Genomic DNA, 27,876 nt, shown 5'->3' on the forward strand with positions numbered 1-27,876 from the left:
AGTGTGTTTTTGTAGGTATTTTGTTGTGCATTTTAAAATCCCAGCCTCTAGGAGCCGCTGCTGAATTTCCTGACTTTTATTTTCCAGCTGCAGCTCTTCAACAAGTCGGGACTCGTCATTTTTTGCAGCGGACGGAGGAGGCCACCTTCTTCACCCGACGCACGGTGAGAGGCTCCATATCCTCCATCCATCCGTCCACACCGGAGCCTGCATGCTCCGACACTTTATCTCTAATCTGCACGCACAGTTCTGCTTTTCATCCGGCATGTAACCCGGGTTTTTGCTCTTTTCCAGCCCGGTGTATGTGCGGGTTTTCCCCCCATGGAGGAGCAGTGAGGTCGGTGATCCACCGCCCTGCAAGCTGCCGGGGAGAAACGGACCTCCACACCGACTGGAATACACCCAAGTCGGGGAAGAACACGTCAAAAATGGTCGGTGTTTGGGGCTCGGGAGGCTGCTTTTGCCGTGATGTGAGCGCGGACGAGGCGCGTCAGGCTGCCGGGGATGATGGTGAGTGTATGATTAACGTGCACGGTGCGTTTCTTTTGTCTCTTTCTCACACACACACACGCACAAACACACACACACACCACACACACACCTGCTGTCAGACACCGTGGAGGTTCATGTGCATACAGCAGCAGGGGGGCTCCTGAAGGCAGCAGCGGTGTGCTGGATGAATTGAGGTCAGCCGGCTCCGTGTGATGGATGCTGAGGGCGGTGATGTCTGACCCGGATGGCCGCATCGGGGTCGATCATCCTGTCAGACTGAATCGCTGCTCATTAGAGCAGATCTGTGGATGGACGGATGAATTAATGATGTGTTTACCAGAGAGTGTTTATTCGTGCTTGTGTGTGTGTGTGTGTGTGTGTGTGTGTGTGTGTGTGTGTGTGGTTTCAGTTCTCCCAGATGTCCCTGAAGTGGTCTCAAACAAACCAGTAAACAGTGTGTAGGAATTTGTGGATCATACTGGCATAAATGATACATAATACAGTTTCTTTAGTGTGAAATCACCTGAAAATAAGTATGATGTTTTTGTTACAAGCGGTGTATGTATGTGTTTTACCGATTTATCCAGTTTTATACCAGTTTAAATCAATATCAAGTTAGTGGCAGCTCAGCTCCAGTTCCTGTTGTGCCAAACAGCATTGAGGAAACACAGATTTTTAACATGAAACTGCGTTATTCAGTGTTTTTACTGGTTTTAGTCACCTGGTCCGTGTGTTTTGGAGAAAAAGACACCTTCACAGATAATTCGGCTTCTGCTAAAAACTTCCCGAGCAATGAACACTGAAGGAATTCTGAATAAAGCAGTTTCACATTGTGTTTCTCCAGTGCTGTTTGGCATGTTGCAGACAAGCCACTAGCGCAGCAACATTATATTCTGTTCCATCATTCTATTATTTCTGACTATATATCCCTCCTAAATCCTACACAGTGGACCTTTAAACCTACTGTAATCTGGTATTAGGGCTGTGGTAGCCTGATTTATCGATAAGACTGACGAGAAGTGTCGAATATTCATGTGAAGTTTTTCCTCTTTCCTCTGTTTTATTGTAAGTCGATTATCTTAGATAGTTGGAAGAGGCCCTGGAAGAAACTTGGAGTCTAATGTGTTTCTGTTTTTGCTTCTGGGCGAGTGGAGGTTGGAGACACCCTCCGTCACATGATAACTTTGAATTCAGCTTTTTTAAATTGGAAGTGAAGATGTTTCTCAGGTTTTCAGGTTGCTCACGTAATCTAACTGCATCTGTGTGTGTGCGTCATGAATGTCGTGATGCGTGCTGCATCTCTGGGGTCATTTTGTTTACTTTTGGATTTAGTTGAATTACGTGGTTAAGTGTTGATGATGTCCACATTTTCAGTGTGGTATTCACAGCTTTATAGATTGTAATTTTCCTGAAAGCTCACGAGTTTGGGAGCTGATGGCAGTTTCTCAAACTTGTCCCGAGTAAATGGGGCTTACAGACGTTGAAAAAATAATAATAAATAGCAATATATCACCAAAACGTAATACTCAGCATAACTCAAAACATTTAAAATACTAAGTATTGTGATAATATCATATTGGGGAACTTCTGGTCTTTCCCACCCGTACTTTAATTTGCTGAATACAAGAGGTGCTGATCTGCTGCTGCTTGGATCAGTTAGTTAGTTTGTATCGATGTATCGATATTGTATCGACAGAGGCAGCAGTAGACTGGCAGCTTTCGTGTTCAGCGCGGTAAAATGCCTGTTTTTCTCAATGGAGTCTGGCTTTGAGGAGAGCAGAGAAAAGTATCGATTTCAGTTCAGTTCTCTGCCGGAAACTGCCTTGTTTGATGGCAAGGTAAAGTGGTGATAATATTCAAAGTACACTGGCTCCTACATTTCCCATAATGCAGTCGAGTTTTTCTTCTCTTCATTTGGACCCTTAGTGCATTTCAAGTACGTCTGTCTCTCAAAAATCTTTCGCTTTCTGATGCTGCGATTTGACACATCGTTCAGGGACAGATCAATCAGACAAGAAGACCCATGGGGGGCAGGAGACAGACCACGATGAATTTTAAAACTCTTTCTGTCTATAACCCAAGTTCACTGGATTCCTGCTCTCTGTAGGTCATTTAAATGCATTCTGGGAAATGTAGGAGCAGACGGCATCTCAAACAGAACTCCTGACGTGTGTTAGTTTGAAGTGACAGAACAGTGAGAGTGTGTTCAGACACTCGGAGCTGCTGCCTGATACAAACCCTGCAGACCTTCAGCCGGCTCTTTGTGTATTCACTGAGCGTCAGGCCGTCGTCTTATCAGTGCAGTCAGGCGGCGCGGCTCGAGCTCCGCAGCCTGCCAGGGGAATGAAAATGCCACAACACGTCGCTTTGGATCCGCCACTGGGTCAACATCTCCGGCGTGGTGCTGCTCGCTTCCTCCCTCACCCCCGTCTCCCCTCCTCGTCCTCGTCTTCCCCTCCTGTCTGTCTGGTGAAGGAAGGAAGAATTTATTCTCCGGCTGCTGCAGCTTCACTGTGATCTCATAACCATCCAGGCTGCAGGTCCAGCTTCACTTTGTGCATCTTATTGAATCATCACTTTTACACTTGAGACTCTTGGTTGAGTTCAAATCAGGACATAACCTCAAATCTCTGTCAAGATTTACCCTTTACGATAACAATAATATAAACACCTTTTTTTGGCATTACAGTTTATTACAGCTGGCTCTGTTAAAAGGAGAGAGATCAGATTTAGTGAATATTTGCATCATCTTTGATTGCATTTCTGTGCAGCAGCTGGCAGAGATATTCTCATGCAGTCCAGTCGCCAGAAAAAATGTTGGCATTGTATTTTTCTGCAAACCACGGATATGTTACATTTGCACATTTTTATGTAGTGAAAACCTTGAAACTTTACTTTTAACCACAGTGTGGCAGGAAATGCCTTAATGTCTTCCTAAAAATCAGCTGCTTTATATTCAACTCTTTTGGCAGGAAACACAGCAATGTCTCTTTTAACGAAAACAACTGCTTTTTGTGCCATTTTCCAGCAGGAAACGCAGCGATGTCTTGATGAGAAATGACCACTTTCTGTGGCACTATCCTGGCAGTAAATGGAGCAATGTCTCCACTACTGTCAACCACTTTTCATGGCATTGTCAAAAAAGGAAATACAGCGATGAGTCGCTACAAAGCGCCAATGCTTAGTGCCTTAAAAAACGGCTGAAACGCAGCATTGACTCGTGTAATTACAGCCAGTTTTATTGTTAGTTGGTGTCTGGAAAAGTGGTCTGCAGCTTGGCAGGCGTGGCATCTGCCACCCCCCCACCTCCTGATGACAAAGTCGGCTCACTTCAGAAACATTCGGCTGATCTTTATGAAACATGCAAAATATTCGTGGTTTGCAGAAACATATAATGCCAACATTTTCTTCTAGCGACTGAGCTGTCCGACGTCCCTCCACGTCCACATGGACCGAGCAGACAGGATGAAGTTTGGCGTTGATAGAGAGCAACATCTGTTGATGAAAACACACACAGGTTGTCTTCTCACTCTGTGTTTTTTTGCCGGTCCTGAGAATCTGCGGGAAGCATGTCAGAGTTTCCCGCGAGGCGTTCAGGGCCCAGCAGTGATGATATGAGCGCCGGCGCGGGCTAATTAGTGTCCAGTCTGAGGCAGCGAGCGGAGAGCTGCAGGCGGCTGACGGCCAGATGTTCGCTGTGTTCCTGCTTGTTGTGGGAGCCGACAGGTGCAGAGAGGCCGAGCAAGGAGAGTGAAATGAAAGCTGCTGATTTTACTGAGAGAAATCAGTCAGAATTTTAGGGAAAACTCCATTAATCTGGTCTTTGCTGCATTTCCAGCACCTTCACATCAAGCTCTCGCTGCTGGAGAGGGTGACCGTTTTGCTTTTTAGCTGCAGGAACAAACAAAAGCACCAGCTGAGCTAAAATAATAACAGTGGCTTCACCTCCACGACCTTCGCCAGCACAGAGGTCAAACCAGATTATTGGAAATGCAAAAATGAAAGTGCTCAAACTTCTGCTGCCGCTGTGCACTTCATTATTCTCTGAAGCATTGAAGCTAGAAATAATTGGTTCGACCCCCCGCTGTGTGATCACACGGGCCGCGCTGTTATTGGAGGTGGCATTTGAGGGCGAGCAGAGAGCATCATGGGTTATTCCTGCACGTGTTGCAGCAGACTTTGATCTGATGAGCTATAAATCAGGAAAACATGTTTGACTTTGACACATAATGTGAAGAAAACAAAAAATTCTGGTGATATTTGATAGTTTTGAGTTGGTTGTTGGCGGTCGCCTGTGTTCACTGTGTCGGCGGGATTACAGACACTTCTTGCTGGTTTTGTTTTCCTCTTGGCAGGATATGACTTTGAGTTTATCTCAAGGATTGTGAGGATGTTTTGGTCGTGTTTTAGCTTGCACGATGGGGCGAGACACCTCCGTCCAACATACTTTCTGTTTATTTACTTGATGGGAAATTTTATGTGGAAATCACCAACCAGACAATCATGAGGAGAAATTAAAATCTTTGAAAGGACTCTTAACTTTCCTTTAAAGGAGTCTCTTTTACTTTTCACTCTTTTGATTTTGACCCCTCAATCTTTTATTTTGGACCAATCATTTGTTAGCGCAGAGTAGGAAGGCTGCAGATTTGTAGCATTAGAATTAGGGCTGCAGTCCACTTTTTTATTTTGGATTAATGTGGTAACTGTTTTCACCAACAATAGTTTGGTTTACTAATCATTCGAGAACAGGAAGAAACCGCCTGTTTCATACACTTGTTGCAGTGTGTCCATCGGCGTTGGTGCACATGAATACAGTGACTTTGTGTTTGGAACACGAGCTGTTTGTTCACCTAAATCACATAATGAGGATGTGACAGATGGACAGGCAGAAATGTGTCCCATCCTCCAACCATCTGAGGCTTTAAATTGGCCAAAATTAATCTGTGAGGTCACGGGAAGGGAAGAATCAGAAGTTAAATACCCATTTGAAAACAGTTCAGGCCTGGAAAGTCTTTTAAAAATAAACCGCAGTCACATTCAGGAGCACACATCCTCTCTCGAACCTTTGGTGTAAAACCTCACAGATTTCCCGACATCACACCTCAAATATAGAAATGCTGATGTGATTTTTACATTTTTCAGCAGTTGTTTCCTCCTGTGAATCTCTAACTGAGCGTTTCGTCTCTCCTCCATGGGAACAAACATCATTGATATTCCTGAGCGGCTCCCTCAGGGCGCCGGCGGACGGGAAAAACAGAGAGCTGGTTGGGGGGTGCTCAGTCATACAGAGCAGCAGGATTAAGACATAGAGCAGCCTTTATTGTCCGAGGGTGGCGGTTATGCACGAATCAAACGTGCTGCTGCAGGTCCGGTGACACCTGACAGGAACCTGTGTGTGAAAAATGATGATGTTAGTGACGATAGTGTGTGTTTGCAAAAGGCTGCTGCTAATCCCGACCTGGACTCCAGCCGCACAACGGTCGGTCGAATCTCATTATGTTTATGTCTGCGGCGAGCAGACCACACAGATACAAACAGGGATTATCGATGGGAGCTGAGACTGATGACAAGCGATCAGCGCGAAGACGATTAAACTGCTTTTTATCCCTGAGCCTGATGAAGTCAAACTGCTTGGCAAAGATCAAATATAAAGATATTCAAATATATTAATAACTACATAAATAAATGAATAAATATACAGTGCAGTAAATTGGTAGATTAAGAAAAACGTTTTTTTTAAAAGCTTGGAAAAATGTCTAGTGTCTAAGTGTCTTTTGTTTTTTCTTAAGCTAATTTTTTAGGTACTTTTCTCATAATTTCTTTTACTAATTTCTTGCTAATTTTTGGAAAGTAATGAAGCTTATGTTCTCAGTATTTAAATGGTTAATGCATTACGTGGTATTGCGCATTTTAGTGATCCGAACACAGGCGGACAGCCAAGACACATCGCCGTTCACTCTGTCCATCACGCACCTCCAGCTGACCTCTTGTGTTCAGATTGCGTCACTGCCTACCTAACTGGTGCTATAAGGTCAAAGGGCACTCCAAAAATAGGAAGTCTAATTTTGGCAGCAGACGTTTTAATCATGGATGTGTGGAATACCCTGCTGATGCTTGACTTTTGTAAATTTGGAAGTAGGATGCATGAGGTTCAGCTTAAGTAACACATCCATAAATTCACAGATTTATCAGATGCCGAAACGCTGTGGAGTAGTTTAAAATACGATGAGACAGATTTAAAACCGGGACTTTGCGTTTGGAAATAGTGTTTGGTTGATTTCTAGTCCGATTAAAGAGTTTATACGGTTTTAGTAAGTATTAGTATTAAGTATTGCGTATTGATAGTTGCATTGCTGGATAATGTTGCATTGTTTGCGGGAAAAGTTGCTCCTAGTTCACCTTTTGTACGCAGCCTTTTTTGCAGTGTTGTCGTAAACCGAACGTCTTTAAATTTTGGTGTGTTGGTCACACGCTGAGCTGTGGGATCTTGTGATTATTTTCCGACCTTTTTCTAGACTGAAATAGTTTGTCTGGAGGCACGGGTTTGCCACTGCCCTCTCAGCTGTCTGTTGAGGTGAAAACAGAGTCTAACAAGGACAAAGACCTCAGTGTCCTCCTCCTCCTCCTCCTCCTCCTCTCCTCCTCCTCCCCCTCTCCTCCTCTCCTCCTCTCCTCCGCTCCTCGCTGCTTCCCCATCAGCAGATTCTCCACATTCTGTCCAATCAGAGGAAATGACAGCCAGCAGCCACACGTGGTTCTCCTAACTGGAGCAGCAGATTCCCTCTCAGCCTTATGTAACCTGCTCGCTGAGTGTCTGAGGAGGTGTGAGAACGCCTCGGCCTCTTGGCGGTCGCCCGTCGTGCCTGATCTCTCGAAGCGGTGAGGGTGTTTGTGGGTGAGAGCCGTCAGCTGCTGCGCTAATAATCATGTCACGTAATGTCTTGTTCTGTGAAAAAGTCATGTGAGTCATCTGTGACTCACCTGCTTCCCGTAAAGTTTTACCTTTTTCTTGAGAAATAATTATTTCTGCTTTTAAGATGGTTTCGGTTTGTTTTTTGCATTTTGACAGTTGAGCTTTTGTTCAGTGCTTGTTGCTGAAATCTGTCCTGAGCAGATGTCGTCACCTGTTGCACAACATCAGACTCCCACATACTGTAGTAGCTGCCGCACTTTCAAAGCTCGATATCAGTGAACAAACTGCAGCCCACGGGCCAAATCCGGCCCCTGAGAGGCTGCAGGATGGCCTCTCAACCATTTTCCAATTTACAAAAAACACCCCAAGTGATTCACACTGGGAACTGTTTTTGTAATTTTAGTATTCATAAGGTGCCAGAGTGCGTAAAACAGCATCAAAAAGAGCTTGTTTATCAAAAAGTGCCAGTGGAGGATCCCCCACACCCCTCGACAAAGGTTTCAGCAAAGACCCTGATGTCCTAAAATCCTCAAAACATCGTAAAATCCTAGAAACATCCTATTATTCAAGATACGTCCTAAAATCAGAGAAACGTCCTAAACTCTGGGAAATGTCCTAATATCTCACATTAAACAGAAAACCAAAAACTGGGTTACATTTGGGAACTTCCATCATTCCCTGGAAAGCAGAATTCCTCCATCTTGTCTTCAGCATTGTCCGGTGCTGTCCTCACCGGTCTGACCTGCGTCCTGTCCATGTCCTCTTGTCTGACTGAGACACGTGATGACACACATACATACATGCAACGATCCTGCCACAAACGACCAGATGCTCCCCTGCACACGGTCACGTTTCCCCCTCATCCCCGGCCACTATTGATTGACATGTGCAGAGGGACCGCCGCTTGGCGTGCCAGGTTATCGGCAGGACGATTGACGACAACAACCTCTCTCTTCCCGGAAGCCGACATGTAAACCGGTGACACACACGAGCGGCGGGACGCTGGCAGCTCGCTCTGATCTCGTCATGAGCGGGCCTGTTTTTGGCAGCTCACCCACCAGCCTGTTACCTTGGATGGCTCGTGAACAACACTGAGAGACAGAGTGAGGTCCGTCTGCATCATCCGGCTGCTTTTCTCATCAAAGTGCCGGCGCTCAGACGGTTCAGACACAAAGCAGAGCAGAGGTGGAGAGGTGGTTGGACGAGGACACGATGCAGCCTCGGCTGAACCGGCAGATTTCTCAGGTCAGTGACGGAGAGAGGAGCAGACTTAATTCTCCAGATCAGAGCGGTGATGTAAACCTGATGTAGGGCTGAGCAGTGATTCATCATCATTTTACAAAAATCAGTTCTTCATATGAAGGATTTTAGGAAGTGTTTCTTTGTTTTAAGCTTGCAACATGCCATTTTCTGCTGCCAGGGTTTTCTCACTCAAAACAATGACAGAAGACGGAGCTTTTCTTTCGTTTCTCCTGGTTAGAATTCCTACAGTGTCAGGAGGTTTTTACCGGGAGCCGAATCATCCGCAGAGGTCTCTTCCTCTCCAAAACAAAAGGACCAGGTGATTAAAATCTGTAAAAGCGCTGAATAAAGCAGTCTCAGGTAAAAAAAACAGTGATTGTCCCATGCTGTTTGGCGCAGCAGTGGCTGGAGCTGAGCTGCTGCTAACATGTGCTCAGCTTTTTCCTCTAATAACTTAAGATACAGATTTTTCGGAGTTTTTTACTGTGATCTGAATCGTCCGCAGAGGTCTCTTCCTCTCCAAAACAAACAGATTTCGTCATTTAAAGCAGTTTTATGTCAGAAATCAGTTTTTCGCTCGTGCAGATTGGCTTAGCACGAGCTGCAGCCGAGCTTCCACTAACATTTGCACAGTTTGTTTCTTTGATTACTAAAGATTCAGACATCGTATGACTAAAATTTGTTACCTGGTTAAACATTAAGTTAAAAAAGTTGAAATCTACAAAGTGTATCGTAAAAATATGACTTAAAACTAGATAAACAGTCAGTTTATGCTCAAAGGGAATCTGACGTGACCTTCAGGCGACAGCGAACGACAGACTGGCAGCATTTGGGATAATGTAAGTACATAATGCAACAAAATATATAACACAGGTTTAGTCGTTTTTAGTCATTTTACTCAGGAAAATTTACATATTTTATCTTAAAAGCATCATTTCTGGCTTTCAGCACAGTTTGGACTCACCTTATTTTGCATCAAGACATCCAAACTTTGTCTGTGCGCTTAAAGTTTACTAAAACGAGCTGCTCAGCCTTGTGAATTTAGTTATATATATTCTCAAAAGAGGCACAACTTGATTTGTCGTTCAGAATTTAAGGTTGCAACTTTAAATTTCTACCAATAAATGCCCGTCACAATGTCCAAAAGTCAAAGTGTGGCATCATCAAACATCCAGAATCCCAAAATATTACATTTATCATCACTCAAGCTGAAGAAAAGAAGCAAAACGACACAGTTAAGAAGCTCGAACTCCACAATATTTCCTTTTTTTCAAATAATAATCAACAAAATCAGTTACTTCCTTGTTTTCTGTAAATCAGCTTATTGATTAGTCAGCTGATTATTTTGGCACCAGTGATGATATTAGCAGTCAGATGGATTTTTGTCTGGTCTAAATAAGAACAGTCGTTAATAAATGTTAATTTTACCTGTTAGTGCTCCTTCATTTGACTCACGGTGAGATCAGTAACCAAAATAAAACCGACTGAGAAAAAAACTGCGGTATGAGTCACTGATGAAAGATTTGTTATTTGCAGCCATCATAAAAACATAAAAATCTGTTAATTTTGCAGCCTTGTAAGAAGAAAGAAACTCTAAAGGAACAGTTTGTATGTTTTTATGAGCAGTTTTTTCCCGCCTGCACAGAAATATTTCGAACACGGGGATGTTTGTGTTTGTCCTTGTTTTGAATCATGGGAATGGTTGCCAATGCAAAGAGGCTGAAGCGCAGTGAGTAATGCATTATGAGGCTGTTGCGTAACACGACATGGTGGGAAGGCCACTGGCGGTTTTTCTTTCCTCTCCTTTCTCTCTCTCCTCTCTTTCACTTCACCTCCCCCTTTCTCTTTTTGCTCATGCTCATAGTTTAAAAAATCTCCATCACTTATATGCAGCCTCATTATTATATCGCTAAAATGAAAGTTTCTAAACTCAAAATATTTTTGAATTAAATTTAAGGGACTGCTCTTTATTTATTTATTCTGGGTGACTTGGGGAAAATTTCTGACCAACCATCCACCACAAATGAGTTGTTAGATTTTTTTTTTTAAACTGACCCTTTAATGTTTTAAAGTGAAACATTGAAGACAAAATCCTGGAGTTGAAAGAAGTCATTTTCACTCACTTTCATTCTGTAAATGGTTTTGACCACAATTTAAATTTGACGTTGAATAAAGTGATTTTGAAGAAATATCAGTAATTTAAGCTCAGATTTGGTTACGTGTTTTTTCCTGACAGAAGCTTTTGTCCCACATATTGTTTTTTACGACCATTGGAAATATGAAAGTCCAATGATAAATTCTGTTTTTGCAAGTTCTTGCTGTGAAAAAATTGTGTAATTCTGTCTTTTTTAGACAAGAAACATCACTAACTTTTTCAGGCGTTTCTACGTTGTTTTCCCACTGTGGGAGAATTTCTGCTTTTCTTCACTAAATTTCTTTTTGTGTTTCCATTTTTGAAGTTTTCCTTGTTTTTTTACTGTCCTCCTTTCCTCCTTCCATCTTTGCTTCCTTCTTTCTTTATTCCAATCCTGCTTTAGCTGACGGGAAAGTTGGAAAATTAGAAAAACTCTTCCTCTTTGTCCCTTTCTATGATCTCAAGATTTGAACTGTCTGCACATAATCAAACGTGCACGTTCAGAGACATTCACGTGGAGTTTTCTGAACTATTTGTCCTGCTTTGAGGAACAACGTGTTCAGAATCTGGTGCTCTGTCTCAAAGTTATTCTTGGCCCGCGTGGATCCTGTCCCAGCGGCAGGTCCGGGAACAGTCATGCTGGTTAGTTGTGTCATATCGCTCCCGTCCCGCTGTTACTCACCGTAACCAAGGCGTGACACACATGCAGTCACGTTGTTGTCGTTTTCATGTCGGAGAAATCTGTTGCGTGACGCATCAACAGTTGAGCCACTTGTAGAGTTATGCAGATGGTTTTTTGAGAACTCGTGTAACACCATCCTCCGCGTTCAGAGCGGAAAGAGATTTTTATGGTCATTTTGCAGTTTTGCTTCGTCAGAGCTCTTAAATGTCAAACCCTACTGCACAAATAGTTCCCAGCTTTTCCAAAACACTCAAGGATGGTCAGTTGATGTGCAAGAAAAGACGGAGGCAAAGATGGTAAAAGAGTCAAATGTTGAGTCTATATGTGCAGATATTAGATGAATGAATCCTGAGAGGATTAACACGTCTGGGTGTCACACACACACACTCACACACACACTGCTGAAATATGCATCTTAATAAGCTGTGTTGTCATAAAATCAAATTTGTAATGTGGATAAAGTTGTTGATAATTCAAAGCCTAAAGAGTGTCTCTCGTCAGATGTTTTTTCACGTGAGCGCAGCAGAAAGGACAGCTTTGTGAGCTTGTTTGAATGAATGAAACTAAAGCTGAACTAATGGAAAGAGTGCAGCATAAAAGCATGAATGTTGTCTTACTGGTGAATATGTTTTCTCTGCTGCTTCTCTGGAGAGAAGCCTTTATCACCAAACAGAAGAGAAGAGGAGAATTTGGAACAAAAGAGTTTTTTAAACGAATGCATCATGAACAGATTTCGTGAATCACAGGGTTATGAAACCTACACAGCCGTCTGCGCTCTGAACACAAACTGAAATTAGCACATTTGAAACAGAAAAAACGCTTATTCACAAAGGACGGATCACAGCCGCGCAGTGAATGCTGCATCTATAGTAGGCGCTTTCTGCAGAAGAGTTTTCTTTAACGGTATTACAGCGCAAACATGGGGAGACCATGGGGCGGCGGGGCTCCGGGCACAGACGTGCACAAGGTTTTACGCCTCTCTTTGTTGTTGTTTTGTCTCTTGTGGTCTTCTTGTGTCTCTTTGAGGTACTTTTGTGTCTTTTTGTCTCTTTGAGGTACTTTTTGTGTCTTTGTAGTCATTTTTGTCTCTTTGAGGTACTTTTTTGTGTCTTTGTAGTCATTTTGTGTTTCTTTGAGGTACTTTTATGTCTCTTCGTGGTCTTCTGTCTCTTTGAGGTATGTTTGTTTGTCTCTGTAGCAATTTTATGTCTCTTTGAGGTATTTTTGTGTCTCTTTGTAGTTGTTTTCTGTGTCTTTGAGGTCATTCTATGACTGTTTTGATCATTTTGTATCTTTCAGGTCATTTCATGTCTTTCTTTTTTTTGGTCGGATTGTGTTTGTGGTAGTTTTGTCTTATTTGGTTGTTTTGTGTCGCTGAGGTAATTTTGTGTCTTTTTCTTGTCATATTGTGTTTCTTTAAAGTAATTTCTAGTTTTTTGACCACTTTGTGTCTTGGCTGTTGTGTCTTTTAGTAGTTGTGTATTTTTGAAGTAAATTTGTATCTTTTTGGTCATTTTGTAACTCTTTTGGGTAATTCCTCGTATTTTCTAGGCCATTTATCTTTCTTTTAGGTCTTTTTTGGTTGTTTTGTATCTCTTCGAGGTAATTTTGTGAGCTTTTTGGTCATTTTGTGTGTATTTGAGGTAGTTTTCTCTTTTTTGGCCATTTGGGTCTCTTTGAGGTAATATTTTTGGGCCATTTTCTGTCTCTTTTAGGTCATTTTGTGTCTCTGTTTGTTGGACAGTGTAGTTAGGGGCGCGTTTCAACCTTTGCAGGAGGTTTTAGAATTTCATGGTTTCTTTTTGTCTTATTTGATTTTAAGTTTAGCGATCCTTTTATGAATTTTCCCCTGAGTCTTAATGATCAGTAGACTTGTGAATGTGCCACAGAAAATGACATCAAACACACAGACAGTGAATTTATCTTTGATTCTTCTAACAGGGTCACACTCAACAAAGAGTAAAGTCAAATGAGGTAGTGATAGTGCTCACAGTTTACATCTGCAGACATCTCCCCGTCTGGGACGGAGCTCATTACGATGCATGAATGCAAAATGAATCATGTCTCCCTCCTCTGCCTGTGTTATTTAGTGGAAACAAAATTCTTTTTATATCTTGTAAAACACGATCACAGGAGCAGAAAGTACATTTAAGTGCAGCTGAAAAGATCAGTCAGTTAATTAATATTCAGCCCAGTTGCCAGAAATGATTCTGAAAACCATGAATTTGTGACATTTTTATGTTTTTACACATAATCACCTTTTGTAAAGTGACGCTGTGCATGAGCTGACCTTGTCATCTGGAGGTGGAGGGGGTTGTGTTACCAAAACTGGGTATTTTAAGCCAAAACATGATCTTTTCTGAACCATGACCAAGTGGTTTTTGTGCCGAGATTAACCAAGTCAACTGCAGTGTTATTGAAAGTTTCAGTGTATCTGCTACGTAATGATATAAAAATGTAACTTATCTGTGGTTTGCAGAGATTTTATAATTCTAACATTTTTTATTGGATATTTGGTTGAACTATTCGTTAGACAGAAACGTAACCAGCAACTATTTCAGTAATTAATTTATCATTTTTCATGCAAAAATGTGGTATATCCAGGTTCTTAAATGTAAAGATTTGCTGCTTTCATTGCATTACAGTGAATTTAATAATTTTGAGTTAATGAATTCACTTTAGGCTTTTAACAGGCTTTCCTCTCTGTTCTTTTTTGAGGTAGTAAAAAAAAAAAAAACATACTGTACCTCGAATGGCAATTTTATTTTTACTTTTTTTATGGCATTTTATTTTTTATATTTTTGAGCCGGTTGTGCTTTTGCATCTTGTCAGCAGTTATGTAAAGTAATGCACCGTTAAAATTAAAAGGACTAGTGGATGGTGTTAAAAGGAGCTGAGCCGTTGTGGTCAAACGTGATGCAGCGGTGGTTCTCAGCCAGCGTGCGTTCTCTGAGTATTCATAGACATCCTTTTCTTTATTCATGGAAAGACTTTGTCTCTCTTTCCAGCCGCCGCTGTCGAGTTAAATCTGATGATGTCAGCGCTGAAGTTGGCTGAGCTTCTGTGTCAGTGTGTCTGGGTCTTACTGAATGATCCTCAAACCAGGTTAAACTGCATTTTCTGTCATGTGTTTTGGGAGATTTTTTTGTCAATATTTAGACAATGAGAGAAAAGACATTTTAGTTGTCTTTTAACACAGAGGACTGATCTGCTCACTGTCCAACGAAACCGTTATAAAAAACGTTTATTGCATAGAGACGAGGAGATTCTTTACTCTGAATTCAGATCACCAGCCCCATACAGAGTAAATTTGGCCGACAGAGAGACGCTGTCGAGGAGAGTTCAATATATATTTTGAATTCTGTCTCTGAAATCAGTCTGAATTTTATTTTGTTGGACTTGAAAATTCAGTCTAACATTGGACGTAAATTTTCGTCGTGCGGTGGGTTTTTCAGAGGTGATGGCTGATTTTCTGATTGATTATCTGAGCTGATTTCGTCCTTTGCTCACAAGACGTGCGGCTGCTGGACGTCATTGTTTCCCATATTTGTGGACATTTTCAGCTGCTGTTCTTCTTTGCTGCCAACTGCAACAAAAAATACCAAAAATGTCAAAATGTCTACTCGTCCGGTACTGCCAGCTGTCCTTTTACACAGATATCAATTCAGCATTGTTACTATCACTATCAACTTAAAGTCCCGCTGTTCTGTCATCGTACCTTTTATAGAGAACGGTGAAGCGGCATAATGACGTGACATTATGACATGAGCTTTTTATTATTTTGGGGGGCATTTTATGCTTTTATTGGAGAGCTCACAGGAAAACGATGATGGAACAACATGCAGCAAACACTTAAACTGGGGAAGTTTTCTTTTTACATGCAGTCTTGCTTTCTAAAAATTCATTTTGTCCATTGTCTAGAACGCATTTCCTCCCTCGTAGAACATAAGCAATGCCTGTTGTTCTTAAAAACATAAACCCACATTGTTTTCACCCATTATCATTCACTACCAGTCCTGCTCTTCCTCACCATTGTTGGCACGTTGCTGCATATCTGGGTCACTTTGCTTTATTTCACAAATTAAATTCTTGATTTTGTAAGGATCGAAAAAGCAATTTTAAGACATCGTTCTGGTAACTTATCGGCATTTGTCAGACATGTTTACATCTTGTAGGGTAAATAGACAAACATTTCATATTGTTATTAAAATTAATTATTAATATTTCATTTATGATTGAAAGGGGAATTTCTATAGGAGCAGAATTGGCTTTTATAATACACACACACACACACACACACACACACACACACACACACACACACTGATGTATATGAGCACACTCAGAGGGAACAGTCGGGGCCACTGATTGGCTCTCCTGCTGTTGCTATGGGAGTTTAAGCTGCGCTTCCATTGGTCAGGCTTTGGACCAGGGCCGACTGCCGGCTGGGTTGTCAGCATCTCTTGGTTGTCGTGGCAACAGACAGGAAGCAGGGCGAGAGGAGGAGGAGAACTGTTTGTGTTGTTGTTGTTTTTGTTGTTGCTGATTGGGACAGCAGAAGAAGAAACTCCTCTGCCGTTTGCTTTTTTTTTTCTCTTTTTTTGCAGAGGATGATCCGTCTGCAAACATAAAAACTGCACGTTTTTGATCTGCGGTACAAAACGGCTTAATGCTTACACACACACACACACACGGGTCACTTGGCAGCGACCTGCTAATCCTCCACCAAAAGATGATTATTAATATGACATGTCTGGATGAAAATGTACAAAAAGTGAGTGTAAGTGTGTGTGTGTGTGTGTGTGTGTGTGTGTGTGTGTGTGTGTCTCTGAGTTTGTTCTACAGACATTTTTTTGGTCTTTGTAGCACAACTCATCAGCCTCTTCTAGCCTTCCTATTATGACTGTTCTGATGCAAATGCACATTCACACTGAAACAATAGTTGATGTACACTTTTTTTTCTGCATTTAGTCTTTTTGCTGCACGAATCAAGTGAGGCTGCTCACAAATGCCATCAGTTTGCCTTTGAGTGGTACTGTAGTACAGTTTTTATGAAAATATTTTCACATTTTTACAACACGCCACAATTATCTGTCTCTATAAACGGACTGAAGAGAGTGTCAGTGTGTCAGGGATGCAAGAAATCTGTTGATGGGGAAGAAATGTGCTGTTTATCCATCGGCTCAGTGCTTCTGACTGCAGTGCGGGGTGTCATGAGGACGACGCTCTTTATAACTACGCTTTGGCTTTTGTTTACCAAGAAACAGTTAGACCATGTGACTCACCCCGAAGCCACAAGTTATGCTTTTTACATTTATGTTTGTGCTTTGATGGTATTTTATATTTCTTACTGACATACCTTCCTGAAGTTTCGGTACATGATGTATAAGGTGTAAGGTGTGTGGCACCAAGTGTCCGGTTTCCTGATAACTTTGGTTGTAATTAGTTATTTGATATTATAAAAAGGACGTTGGTTGACATGATTGACAGCTGTGTGTGCCCATCTGTGTGCTCGTGTTTCATCCACCCCTTCATGACCCTCTGAGAGGTCATGAACCAGAGACCGAGGTAGGAAAGGGAGCGAAGAAAGCCATGAGTAAAGAGAGGGACAAAGGGAGGATGACAAGTAGTTGCATCTGACTCAGCAGATGATTGAGAGGAGGAAAAAGTACTGAAGGAAGGATGTGAGGGAGAAGGAAAGAAAAGAGGAGAGAGGGCTGGGGGAGCTCATGAATATCAGAGCAAAGTTCCCCAGACAGGAGTTGCATAAGCACCTCTGACCCAGAAACCCTCCACAGTCGGACTCAACTCACCCCGAGATGGAGGGAACAAACACGGCCAGAGGGGGAGGAGGGAGGACGGAAGAGGCGTGGGAAGGAAGTAAAAGAGGAAAGGATGGAGAGACAAAGACAGCATTTTTTATTTAACCTTATATGCACTTTTTTTAATGTAACAGTGGTGCATAAAACATGATCTATTTGTCCCTTTAGCTTCGTGTCTTTCAGTGTCTCAGTATTTTTCTAAGAGAGTGATACTCAACTGACGGCCCACGGGCCAAATCTGGCCCCTGATAGGTTGCCGGGTTGCCCCAAACAGTTTTTAATTTACAATAAAAAAATAAAGTGATCCACTTCGGGAAATGTTTTTGTACTTTTAGTATCCATAACACGCCAGAGTGCATAAAACAGGATCAAAATTGAGCTTGTTGATAAAGAAAAGTGCCAGTGGAGGATCCAACACACCCCGACAGAGGTCCTAGATAAGACCCTAATGTCCAAAATCCTAAAAATGTCCAAAAATCTGAGAAATGTCCTGAAATCCTACAAAATGTTGTAAAATCCTAGAAACATCTGCAGATCTGAAAAACATCCCAAGATCCAAGAAATTCCCTAAAATCCTAGAAATTTACTAAATTTATAGAAATATCCAAATCTTAGACAAGTCCTAAAATCCTTGAAACATCCTCAAATCCAAGAAATTTCATGTATCATAGAAATTTACTAAAATCGTAGCAACACCCTAAATCATAGAAACATTCGAAAATCCTTGAAATGTCCTTAAATTATAAAAATTTCCTAAAACACTTAAAAGTCCTAAAATCATAGAAATGTCTTAAAATCCAAGATATGCCCTAAAATAAAAAAAAAAAACGTCCTAAAATCCTTGAAACATGTATGGAGCTGCTGCTAAAGGCCCCTGGCGTGCTATATTTTTGCAAAAGTGGCCTCTAAGCAAAGCAAGTTAAGTGTCCCTGCCCAAAGGTCTTGCAAAAGTTGTTGCTATGTGGACATTTACAGATTAGGAGTAGACCTACAGTGTCATTTATAAAAGTGTACGTTTAAGTTCGGCATGAAGCTCTTGCTTCTTCGTATGCAGGGTAAAACTTGAGTGATGAACGGTTTGGACAGATGTGAAGGAAAAGCAGCAGGAAACGAGTTGAAGGACGAGGTGAGATGTAGCAGGTCCCTGACAGCCGTACACGGCCAGACGTTAGCAAGACAAACAAGGCTGGGTGCAAACAAGGATAAAGTCGAGGCAAATTTATTTACCAAGTGCTGTTGACAAAGAACATCACTGGAATACAGACGAGTTTGTGGGGAAGGAAACAAAAGGAAAGGAAGGGCTCGTGTGTGAGAGCTGAGGGAGAAGACAAACAAAGAGTATGAGGACACTTAAGGTAGCTGAACAATGGATGAATAATCACAGCACGTCATTAATGCTCCCCTCTTATTCTGAATGACAGTATTCTGAATTTGATGCAGGTCAGAGGATGCACAGCTGCACGCAAACAGGAATTTTAGTGTAATGTTATTTTTCATTAGCTGCGTGAAAAGCCTTTTTTACAATAACAGCAAAAACTGAAATATCTGGTGCATGTCGACATAATATGGAGATACTGGCTGCAGGGGACGCATTAAAATGGAGAGATGGATACATATTTAATGTGGCTAGAAACTACAGAAAGGTAACTTCAGATAGAGTACTTTATCAATAGGAAATTGACCCAAAAATAATAGGAGAAATAGACTGCAGGGCAGGACACAAAACAAAAAGATGTGACTCATGCAGTTAGAGCAGAGGTGGTTTCAAAACCAACCCAATTACCAGAAAAAATGTTGGTATTGTACGTTTCTGCAGACCACGTTACATTTGCACATCACTGTGTAACTGCTGAATCTTTACATTTCAGTGTGCTTAACATGTTTAGGTTTAGGTAAAAAACATTGGTTTATGCTTAAGAAATGATCATGTTTTAGTTTAAAATACAGAGAGTGAAAAATAACTCATTTCTTGACATCTTGGTTAAAAAATGACCGCATTTGTGGCACTATTCTGGCAGGAAACACAGTTATGTATCTGTAAGACAGAACCCATTTTTGCTGATCTATCCCGGATGGAAAAGCAGCGACGTCTTTTGTCTAAGTAAAAAAACAAACACTTTTTGTGGCAGTATTTCGGCAGGGAAAGCAGTGATGTGTTGGTGAAAAAACAACTGCTTTTTGTAGCACTTTGTCTGCAGGAAAGGCAGCAATGTCATGGTTGAAAAACAACAGATTTTTTGGCACTATTGTAGCAGGAAACGCAGCTAAATTTTGGGACAGAAACAGATAATGTCAGCATTTTTCTCTGGTGACTCGGCTGCAAAAACCCAAAACAAAATAAGTAAATTAAAGGTCCAATTTAAAGAAACAATGACAGAAACCAAAGTTTTTTGTCTGGGAGGAAGCACTAGGACCATAAGAACCCTAATCTATGAGATTATTTATTTTATATATGAGAACAGTCAGACATCAGACACCATGTGACAGAATGATTGATGAAAGCCTGAACTGCTGAGAAAAGAGCCGTGAGAGAAAAGTGTTTGCTTTATGCTCGAGTGGCCTGAAGGACGCTGCTTCTTGTTCCCCTTAAATGCCTCCTGATCAAACGCGGAGAGAGCGAGAGGCTTTGATTGCCCTCGTGCGCCCAGCTCCATCACCCGCTGTTATCTGAGCTATTATTATCCACCGTTTCCGCCATCGGGAGGATGCCAGACTGTGTGTAAATGTGTGTGTGTGTGTGTGTGTGTGTGTGTGTGTGTGGGCACGGAGTCTGTTTTACACTGCTGCAGATTTGAAAGCCACTTTATTAACAGAGTACAGCGGTTTTGTGCGCTGGCATTGCTGTTGATCCTTTGGATCATGCTGGTGTTTTTTTATGGTTTAGCCTGTTAGATTTAAATCACATGGAGCTGATAAAGAAAATAAAAATGAACAATTTTATGATCGTCCAGGCAACCTCTGGTCTCAGTGATCAATGTGCAGACAGTTCGAAATAGGGTTTTAGATAGATGATTGGATATTTAATGAGCTGAATTTATTGTCAAACTTCAGTTATTGTCATCTAATGAAACAGGTGCAAGAACTGAATACTATGAAAACTTTTCGGAGCGGTTCATTCAAGGACTCTCCATCGCCGGGATTAGAAAGGGAACCTCGATGAAGTCCTGACGGCTCATTTAAAGGCACAGTTTCTGGATACAGACTGCGTGTATTCTTCCTAAGATTTGCTGTTTTGATACTTTCACAGTTATACGGAGCACCTTTCCTTGCTTTACAAGACAACATGAAATTTAAATTTGTTTAAAAACAACATGGAAATTTGATTTTTACAATATGTACCTAAAAGTACAGTGGAAAAAGCAATTGTTGGTGTTGTAGTCTGCAGAAAGTGTTTTGATTTAAGGTGATTTAAAGGTTTTGATCTCTTAATAAAAACTGTCCTCATATAGTTTTTTCTGTTCATAAATCAGCATATGAATATGTTAAACTTGTCACTCGTCCTGATCTCTGATTTGCGTTTTCTAACCCTCTTTCCCTCTCTCTTCTCTCTCGTTCCCGCCTTCCACAGGTGAAACCGTGCGGCTGTCTGGTGCTCCCTAGCCTCCCCTGTCCCTCGCCTCCCACCTGATCTCCTCCTCCGCCTCCTCTCTCCTCCCCTCTGTCTCCTCCTGTTCACCATGACGACCCCGCTGGAGATGCTGCTGGAGCAGCCCGAGCAGGAGCTGAGCCCCGAGCGCCTGGACGGCTGCGAGGACATCGGCGGCCGCTACAAGGTGGTGCCCTCTGTCGTCTGCTCCATGTGCTGTCTCTTCGGCATCATCTACTGCTTCTTTGGTGAGTCCCGGTTCCTTCGGATTCATTTCTGATTCATATGCCGAATTCTGTGGAATACTGTTACCATTGAAGATATGATAAGTGTGTAAGCATACTGTCAGCATCTCCTCTGTGCTGTGTGCTTTATGTTTTTATATTAAATAAATAAGAAGTAAAAACAAAAAAAAAATGTTTTCATGCATCTGTGCCGATGAAAGCTGCAGTGGCCAGAGGCATTATGTTTTCGGGTTGTTCGTCCGTTCATACGCACTGACATGGGTCCATCCGTCCCATTCTCTTGAACGTGATATTTTACAAACGCATTGAGGGAATTTCTTAAATTTTGGATTAAAAGTTCACTCAGACTGAACATTTTGGCAATGAGGGGGGACCTCTAGCTAACCCAGGTACCTGCATGCCCCCCCCCATCCCCCCAATCTCACCTTTCCTGTATCTCTTCAGCTGTCCTATGAATAAAGGGAAAATGCCCCTAAAAAAATTATCTTAAATTTTGGTAATGATAGGTCAGAGATCAAGGTCATTGTGACTTAATCTGTCTCATTCTTATGTGATATATCAAGAATGCATGAAGGATTTTTTCCCAAAAAATCACCAAAAATTTAAAAGAAAAAAAAAAAAAAAAGGGCAATTATTTTTTCTTCAGAGGTCCGGGCTAAGTCCCGAATGTCCTCAGATCCTACAAAAGCCCCTGATAGATCATCTGTGATGCCCGGAGGACGATTTGCGTGAAGCACTCGTGTTTTCACAGACGTGGACGTAAAACTCAAAATGCAACTTCAGAGATTTGCGGAGGCAAACAACTGCAAGATGGTAATTCCAGTTTCTTCTTCTTTCAGGCTATCGCTGCTTCAAGGCAGTGATGTTCCTGACGGGCCTGATGTTCGGCTCTGTCGTCATCTTTATGCTCTGCTACAAGGAGCGCGTTCTGGACACCCAGCTGAGCGTGGAGGCCTCGGTTGGCATCGGCCTCGGCATCGGCACGCTCTGCGGCCTGGTCACCATGCTGGTTCGCAGCGTGGGCCTCTTCATGGTGGGCCTGCTGCTGGGCCTGCTGGTGGCCGTGGCCACCCTGGTGGGCATGGAGGAGCTTTCCGACAGCCCGCCGCGCTCCGTCTGGGTGCCCCTGGGCGTGCTGCTTGGCCTGGGCATGCTATTTGCCGTGCTCACCCTGCAGTGGCAGCGCCTTTTTACCACGCTGTCCACGGCGGTGTTTGGAGCGGCGGTCATCACTGTGGCGCTGGACTACTTCGTAGAGCTCTTCGCGCTCGTGCTGTACATGTACGAGCGGATGAAAGCGGCGCCTGGAAAGCCCGTGTGCTGGCTGACATGGGTGGTGCTCGGGGTGTGGCCTGCCCTCACCCTGCTGGGTGTCATGGTGCAGTGGAAGGTGACCGCTGAGGGATACTCCCATACCAAGGGTGAGGATTTTTTTGTGCAACAAGTCTCTTAAACTATAAACTGTCTGATTTGCCTCAACTTCCTGTTTTAAAAGTACAGAGCTTTGTGCGCACGTCATGGTGGAGAGGAGGCATCATTAGGCCTGAGCGTCTGACGCCTCAGCCGGGATTGTTTTATAGATAAAGCCTTCGTCCTTGAGCCTCCCGAAGGGATTTGGGAAAAATGCATGAAGTGTTTGTCCCACATGATGTATTTAAGGACTGTTGGAAATTTGAAAATATCATTTTGATACGTTAACAATTTTATTTTAGTGGGCCTGCAGGTTTGGTAGGCATATTTTCTTTAAAAAAAATCACCAAAATTTAAAAGAAAAAAAAAAATCTAAAAAAAAATTAATTAATTTAAAATAGAAAAAGAAATGTTTTTTTAAAAACGTTACCAGAAATATTTAAAAATGATGAAGATGGAGGAAGAAGGTTTCAAGAAAGAATATTGCCAAAATTCTTAAATATCTCCAAAAATATTAAATTATTATTAATATTCCGCATCTCCTCCTCTGTCCCTGTCCTCCTCAGTGATCATCAGCCGGCAGCAGAGGAGGATGCAGGTGATGCGGATTCGTCAGCGGGACGATCGCTTTCGCAACAAGAAGAAGAAGAAGCAGCAGCACGGCTCCTCCTCCCACCATCATCACCAGGCCAAGCAGCTTCACCCTGAGCCCGCCTACCGCCGCAAACCCAACCCTATCCGCCGCTACGACACAGACGTCCTCTCGCCGGTGAGGAACTCATTTTTTCGTCATCCGCTGTTTTACTTTTTTCTGTTTTGTTAAACTTTAGGCTTCCTGCAGTGTGTGTGGTCAATTATTTTGTGTTTTTTGTGGTGTTTAAAAACGCTGTTTTTTTTTGGCATATATTTTGGTGACAATCATCCGTGTGACAATTGACTTTCTTGCTGTAACATTTGTGCAGTGAGATCAAGTTCCTGTCTGATATCTCAGCTTTTGCACAGTTTGCCGTTAAAACTCTTTCAACAAAGAAACAAAGAAAAAAGAAAGAAAAATGAACATATACTGTTACAGTCTTAAATAATCGTCCTTCGGTTGTGTGTTTGATCCATAAAGGCAGCAACGTCTTTTAGCAAATCTTGATGGAAAAAATGGCAGATTGCCCTTTTCCCTCTTCTTTTGCTGTTGTGCTGGTGATAGCTGAGGCTGGAGGCGTAACGATTTCAGGTTGTCCATCCGTACATCCCATTCTTGTAAATGCGATGTATCTCAAAAATGCCTCGAGGACATTTCTTCTTCGTCCTCTTGGACTCAACAATGATCTGGTTAGAATTTGTCTTATTCTTTCAAATCTGATATCTCGAGCACTTTTAAGGAAAATCAACTTTGACACAAATTTCCATTTAAGACTCGATAAACTGATTCGATTTTTGTGGAAGGATGTCAGCACTCAGTGACTTTGTGTCCGTCTCGTTCTCTTGAGCGTGATATCTAAAGACGATCTAGAGGTATTTTCCTCAGATTTGGCCACACACTACACTACACTTGCAAGGCGGTAATTCTAGTTCTTTTCATGCGTTTCGTTCATCTTTAAATCAAACTCTATCTCTGCTCCATCCAGAGCTACATTCAGAGTTTCCGAGACCGACAGGTGCAGGCGCAGCCCATCCCGAGCCGGCTGGTCGGCGGACCCCACACGGTGGTGGATGTAGGCTATGACTGCGGCTCCACAGCGCCGCTCACCGGAGCTGCAGGACCTTCACTACGTGTCTGACCAATCCTCCACCTCCCGGAGGCCTGAGCACGCCACTCTGCCAGGGAGGTCCATGACTCTGCAGTCACTACGCCACCTAGGTGTCATCACAAACCACCACTGGGTTCAGAAGGGTTTAAACATCATCTGGGTTCAGCCACACCCCCGAGAGGATGAAAATATATTTAGGGCTGGATTTACCCAAAATGCAAAACATGTTTAACTCTTTTACTAATTAAATTTTGGATTATCAAGCTCGGCTTTCCTTGCGGCCACCTGCTGGAGCCCTCAGTGTGGTGCAGAGGCCATGTTGACCTCTTTTCACAGTCATTCAAATGCACAAATGCATGCATGCACTTACACAAACACACACCGCAGCTACAATCTAAAGGGTCCTGGAAAACCTGAAGCATCCCGCTGTACCTGGCCCCGGCCTGTTTGTCACCGTCTCAAGTCAAACCAGATCAGGGATCTCAGTTTCCGTGCTAACCCGCCTCAGGTTCAAAGTGAAAAATCAAAATACAACTTCGCCCTCATTCAGCGTGCTGTTTTACCGCTGCCGCCGTTTTCAACTGATGGTGCCGAAGCAACTTGTTCCTCAGCCTGTAGGCGTCCAACAAAGATCATCTCTAAAGGGAAGTAAGGGCCCTCAAATGCAAACCGGGATCTTTTATTTGATCTCTGTGCCATCCAGACCACACAAATCCTTGAAACAGGAAGAGACGTCTTTAATATTTAAAGGGGGTAACCCTTTGTCACCCTTGGTGCTGGACGATACACTTCTTCAAGCGTCAAACTGCTCTCCGATGGCCGGGGAATCTGTTTAAACGGGTGCCTTGCCCCTCTGTGGACTGTACCACTCAGCAACAGGAGGGGGGTTACTGGCAGATCTCCCATCGATGGCTTGTCTTTGCATTAAATGTGATCACAGAAGGATTTTTGAGCCATGGAGCTACAACAAGCAGGGTAAAAACATGTTGTTGGAGTCGAGTTGGCTTGTTGTCTCAACAGATGCCTGGATATACGAGCAGGTTTTGCTTCAAGCCGACAGCAAGGAAGCCACATGTACACTGGCATCTCATCTGAGATTTAACACATTAAAAAAGAAACAACAATCCCCGATAATTTTACAACCTGATTTTCATCCCTGCTGTGCAAACTGTCTGTCCTCAAAGAGATTATTTACGCGGCTGAGTAGAGAAGTGATATTTAAGATATCTGTCACTTGTTCAATCTATCGTTGTGTAAAACTTGCACTTTCGTCAGGTTTTCTTCTTGTGCTGCAATGCAATCCAAATCTGAGCACTTTAAAAACGTGCAGAAGAAACCGATGAGAGTTAGAAATCTTCTCTGGGACGATCACATTTGTACGGAGCCCGTACCCTCCTAAAGTTAATGATCTTGTTTTCACAAGATAAAAGTCTCTATGTTGTGTGCACAAGGTCATTTTACTGTCTTGTGGGAACAAGTTATTATTATGTGTGCACTTGATGACTTGTTGTTATCTTGTACGCACATGATAACTTTACTATCTTTAGGGAACAAGTTATTATCTTGATACACAAGTACATACCAGATACCTTTGTCTTGTGGGAACACGTTTTTACCCTGTGAGCCATGATGACTTGTTCCCACAAAATAACCTTTTCCCACAAAACGATAACTTATATAAGTTGTTATCTTGTATGCACATGATACTTTTACTGTCTTATGGTCACACAATTACTTGTTCCCAATAGATAATAACTTGCTCCTACAAGTAACTTTTATCTAACGAGATGATTTTTATCTTGTGGTAATAGATTATTGTCTTGCACATTCTTGTGCAAACAAGATATTGTCTCTCAGAAACAAGTCTTCAGAACAAGTTATTATCTTGTGCTGACAAGATTAATTTCTCCCTCAAAATAACTTTTATACCATAAGATAACGTTTATCTTGTGGGAACGAGTTATTATCTTGCCCGCACAAGATGACTTGTTCCCAAAAAATAACAACTTATCCCCAAGAGGTGATAACTTGCACCCACAGGATAATTTTACTTGTTCGCACAAGACAATAACTTCTAAAAGTTATTAACTTGTACATGGAACATAACTGTATTGCCCTATGGGAACAGGAGGACTCTTTTCCCACTTTTTCCCAAAAAATAGATAACGTCTTCACACGAAATAATATCTTGTTTGCGCAAGATATCTTTTCTCTCACAAGATAAAATATATCTTAAGAGATTATAGTTATTATCTTTTGCACACAAGATGACAAGATGATGACACAAGATAAACAAATCTGACCTTTGAGGACGTCGGGGTCCGTAGATTTGTGTAAACTAAAAGGATAATTAATCATTGACATTAAAAATGTGTGTCCAGGCGGAGATGCCAGTGTAATTAAAGTTTAGAGAGCTGGAATGAAAGGCGTGGACTAGTGGCCATACCAACTTGTACTTAGAACCAACAACTCGTTCCATCATGTGCATTGATTTTCTTTATTCGGGACGACATAACATTTCTGTCACCAGTGAAAATGTGAATACTTTGTAATCGTCTTTACCTTTTTTTTAAAGGAACAACAAGCAAATATGGGGGGAAGGGGGGTGAATGTATGTTTTTATTCATCCGTGGGAAACAGAAATGCATGATCTCACCCCTCCGTCCCGTCCCCGACCCGCCCTGCGAGGCTTCGTTTTGGCTCCCACCGAACACCCTCCACCCCCTCCATGTGCATCGATGTGAAATTTGTACATAAAACACGGCACTTACTAACTTTTTGGGGGGTTATTTTGACCATTTTATCATTTCATTTAAACTGTTTATTTCTTAGGAATCTAATTTAATTGTTCTTTTCCAGTGGGATATATTTATTTGCTGATTTATTTATTTCTCGAGCTGTTCTGTAAAGGAGAGTGCAATGTCATCATTGTAGGCCAGTAACTCCATGCTTTTAAAAAAACAACAAAACATGAATTATGGTTATGATTATTAAAGCATGTGTTCCTATGGGCCTGTATGCGATCAAGTGTTTGAGTCGTCTTTTAGCTCAAGGACACGCAGAAATCAATCGGCTGAAACATGAAATCCACTTTACTTTTATTAGCAAATAATATTTGAAAGTCACACGGGATTATCTCTCGTGACAGCAGCCCCCTCCTGTCTCTGTCTCCTTTATTTTCTACCTCGCACAACCTCGTCCCTCTTATCTCTCGCTTCATCTCCAGACACCTTTTAATCTCCCGCTCCATCCTCTTCTTTTTATCTGTCCTCTCTGCGTCCCTTTATTGATAAGCACACGCACATACAGTTCATCCTCCATAACGCTCCTGATTGGGCAAAAAAGTAACTTTGACCTTGAGGAAGAAACCAGAAGAAGAATCATAATGCAAGAAAAAAAGTAAGCATTCTCTATGTAGGTTTGGATCCATTTGCACACTTTTTGTGGTTAAAAAAATGAGATGCAAAAGCAGAGGATTGTCTGTGACATTTAACATTGCAGAGCAGGAAGTGTATGCAGCACCTGAATATTTTACTTAGTGGGCCGTCTGAAAGGCCCTTTTGCTAAAAACGCTCTTTTCAGTGTTGTCATTTTAATAATTTGCCTTT

General features: G+C 42.2%; 1 protein-coding gene across 4 annotated transcripts; it reads left to right on the top strand.

Moving 5' to 3' along the window:
- The first annotated feature begins 120 nt into the window (after nucleotides 1-120).
- On the top strand, nucleotides 121-27,286 carry LOC121962950 (transmembrane protein 198-B-like). 4 transcript variants are annotated; one of them, XM_042513291.1, is made up of 6 exons: nucleotides 149-164; nucleotides 295-510; nucleotides 20,854-21,119; nucleotides 21,956-22,537; nucleotides 23,093-23,295; nucleotides 24,146-27,286. In XM_042513291.1, exons 3-6 carry the CDS (start codon nucleotides 20,963-20,965, stop codon nucleotides 24,296-24,298), a joined length of 1,095 nt encoding a protein of 364 aa, XP_042369225.1. In that variant the 5' UTR covers nucleotides 149-164; nucleotides 295-510; nucleotides 20,854-20,962; the 3' UTR covers nucleotides 24,299-27,286. The 4 variants fall into 4 exon arrangements, with proteins under 4 accessions (XP_042369224.1, XP_042369225.1, XP_042369227.1 ...); XM_042513290.1 differs by having other exon boundaries at nucleotides 121-510; XM_042513293.1 differs by lacking the exons at nucleotides 149-164; nucleotides 295-510 and adding an exon at nucleotides 8,549-8,650.
- The last annotated feature ends 590 nt before the right edge of the window (nucleotides 27,287-27,876 follow it).

Source organism: Plectropomus leopardus, chromosome 24 (genome assembly GCF_008729295.1).
Source record: "Plectropomus leopardus isolate mb chromosome 24, YSFRI_Pleo_2.0, whole genome shotgun sequence".
NCBI classification, from domain to species: domain Eukaryota; kingdom Metazoa; phylum Chordata; class Actinopteri; order Perciformes; family Serranidae; genus Plectropomus; species Plectropomus leopardus.

Excerpts from the sequence above, each read along its gene's own strand:
- LOC121962950 (XM_042513290.1), top strand. The coding sequence starts at position 20,963 with ATGACGACCCCGCTGGAGATGCTGCTGGAGCAGCCCGAGCAGGAGCTG. Across the intron at positions 21,120-21,955 it reads CATCATCTACTGCTTCTTTG|GCTATCGCTGCTTCAAGGCA; the intron begins GTGAGTCCCGGT and ends TTCTTCTTTCAG. Across the intron at positions 22,538-23,092 it reads GGGATACTCCCATACCAAGG|TGATCATCAGCCGGCAGCAG; the intron begins GTGAGGATTTTT and ends TGTCCTCCTCAG.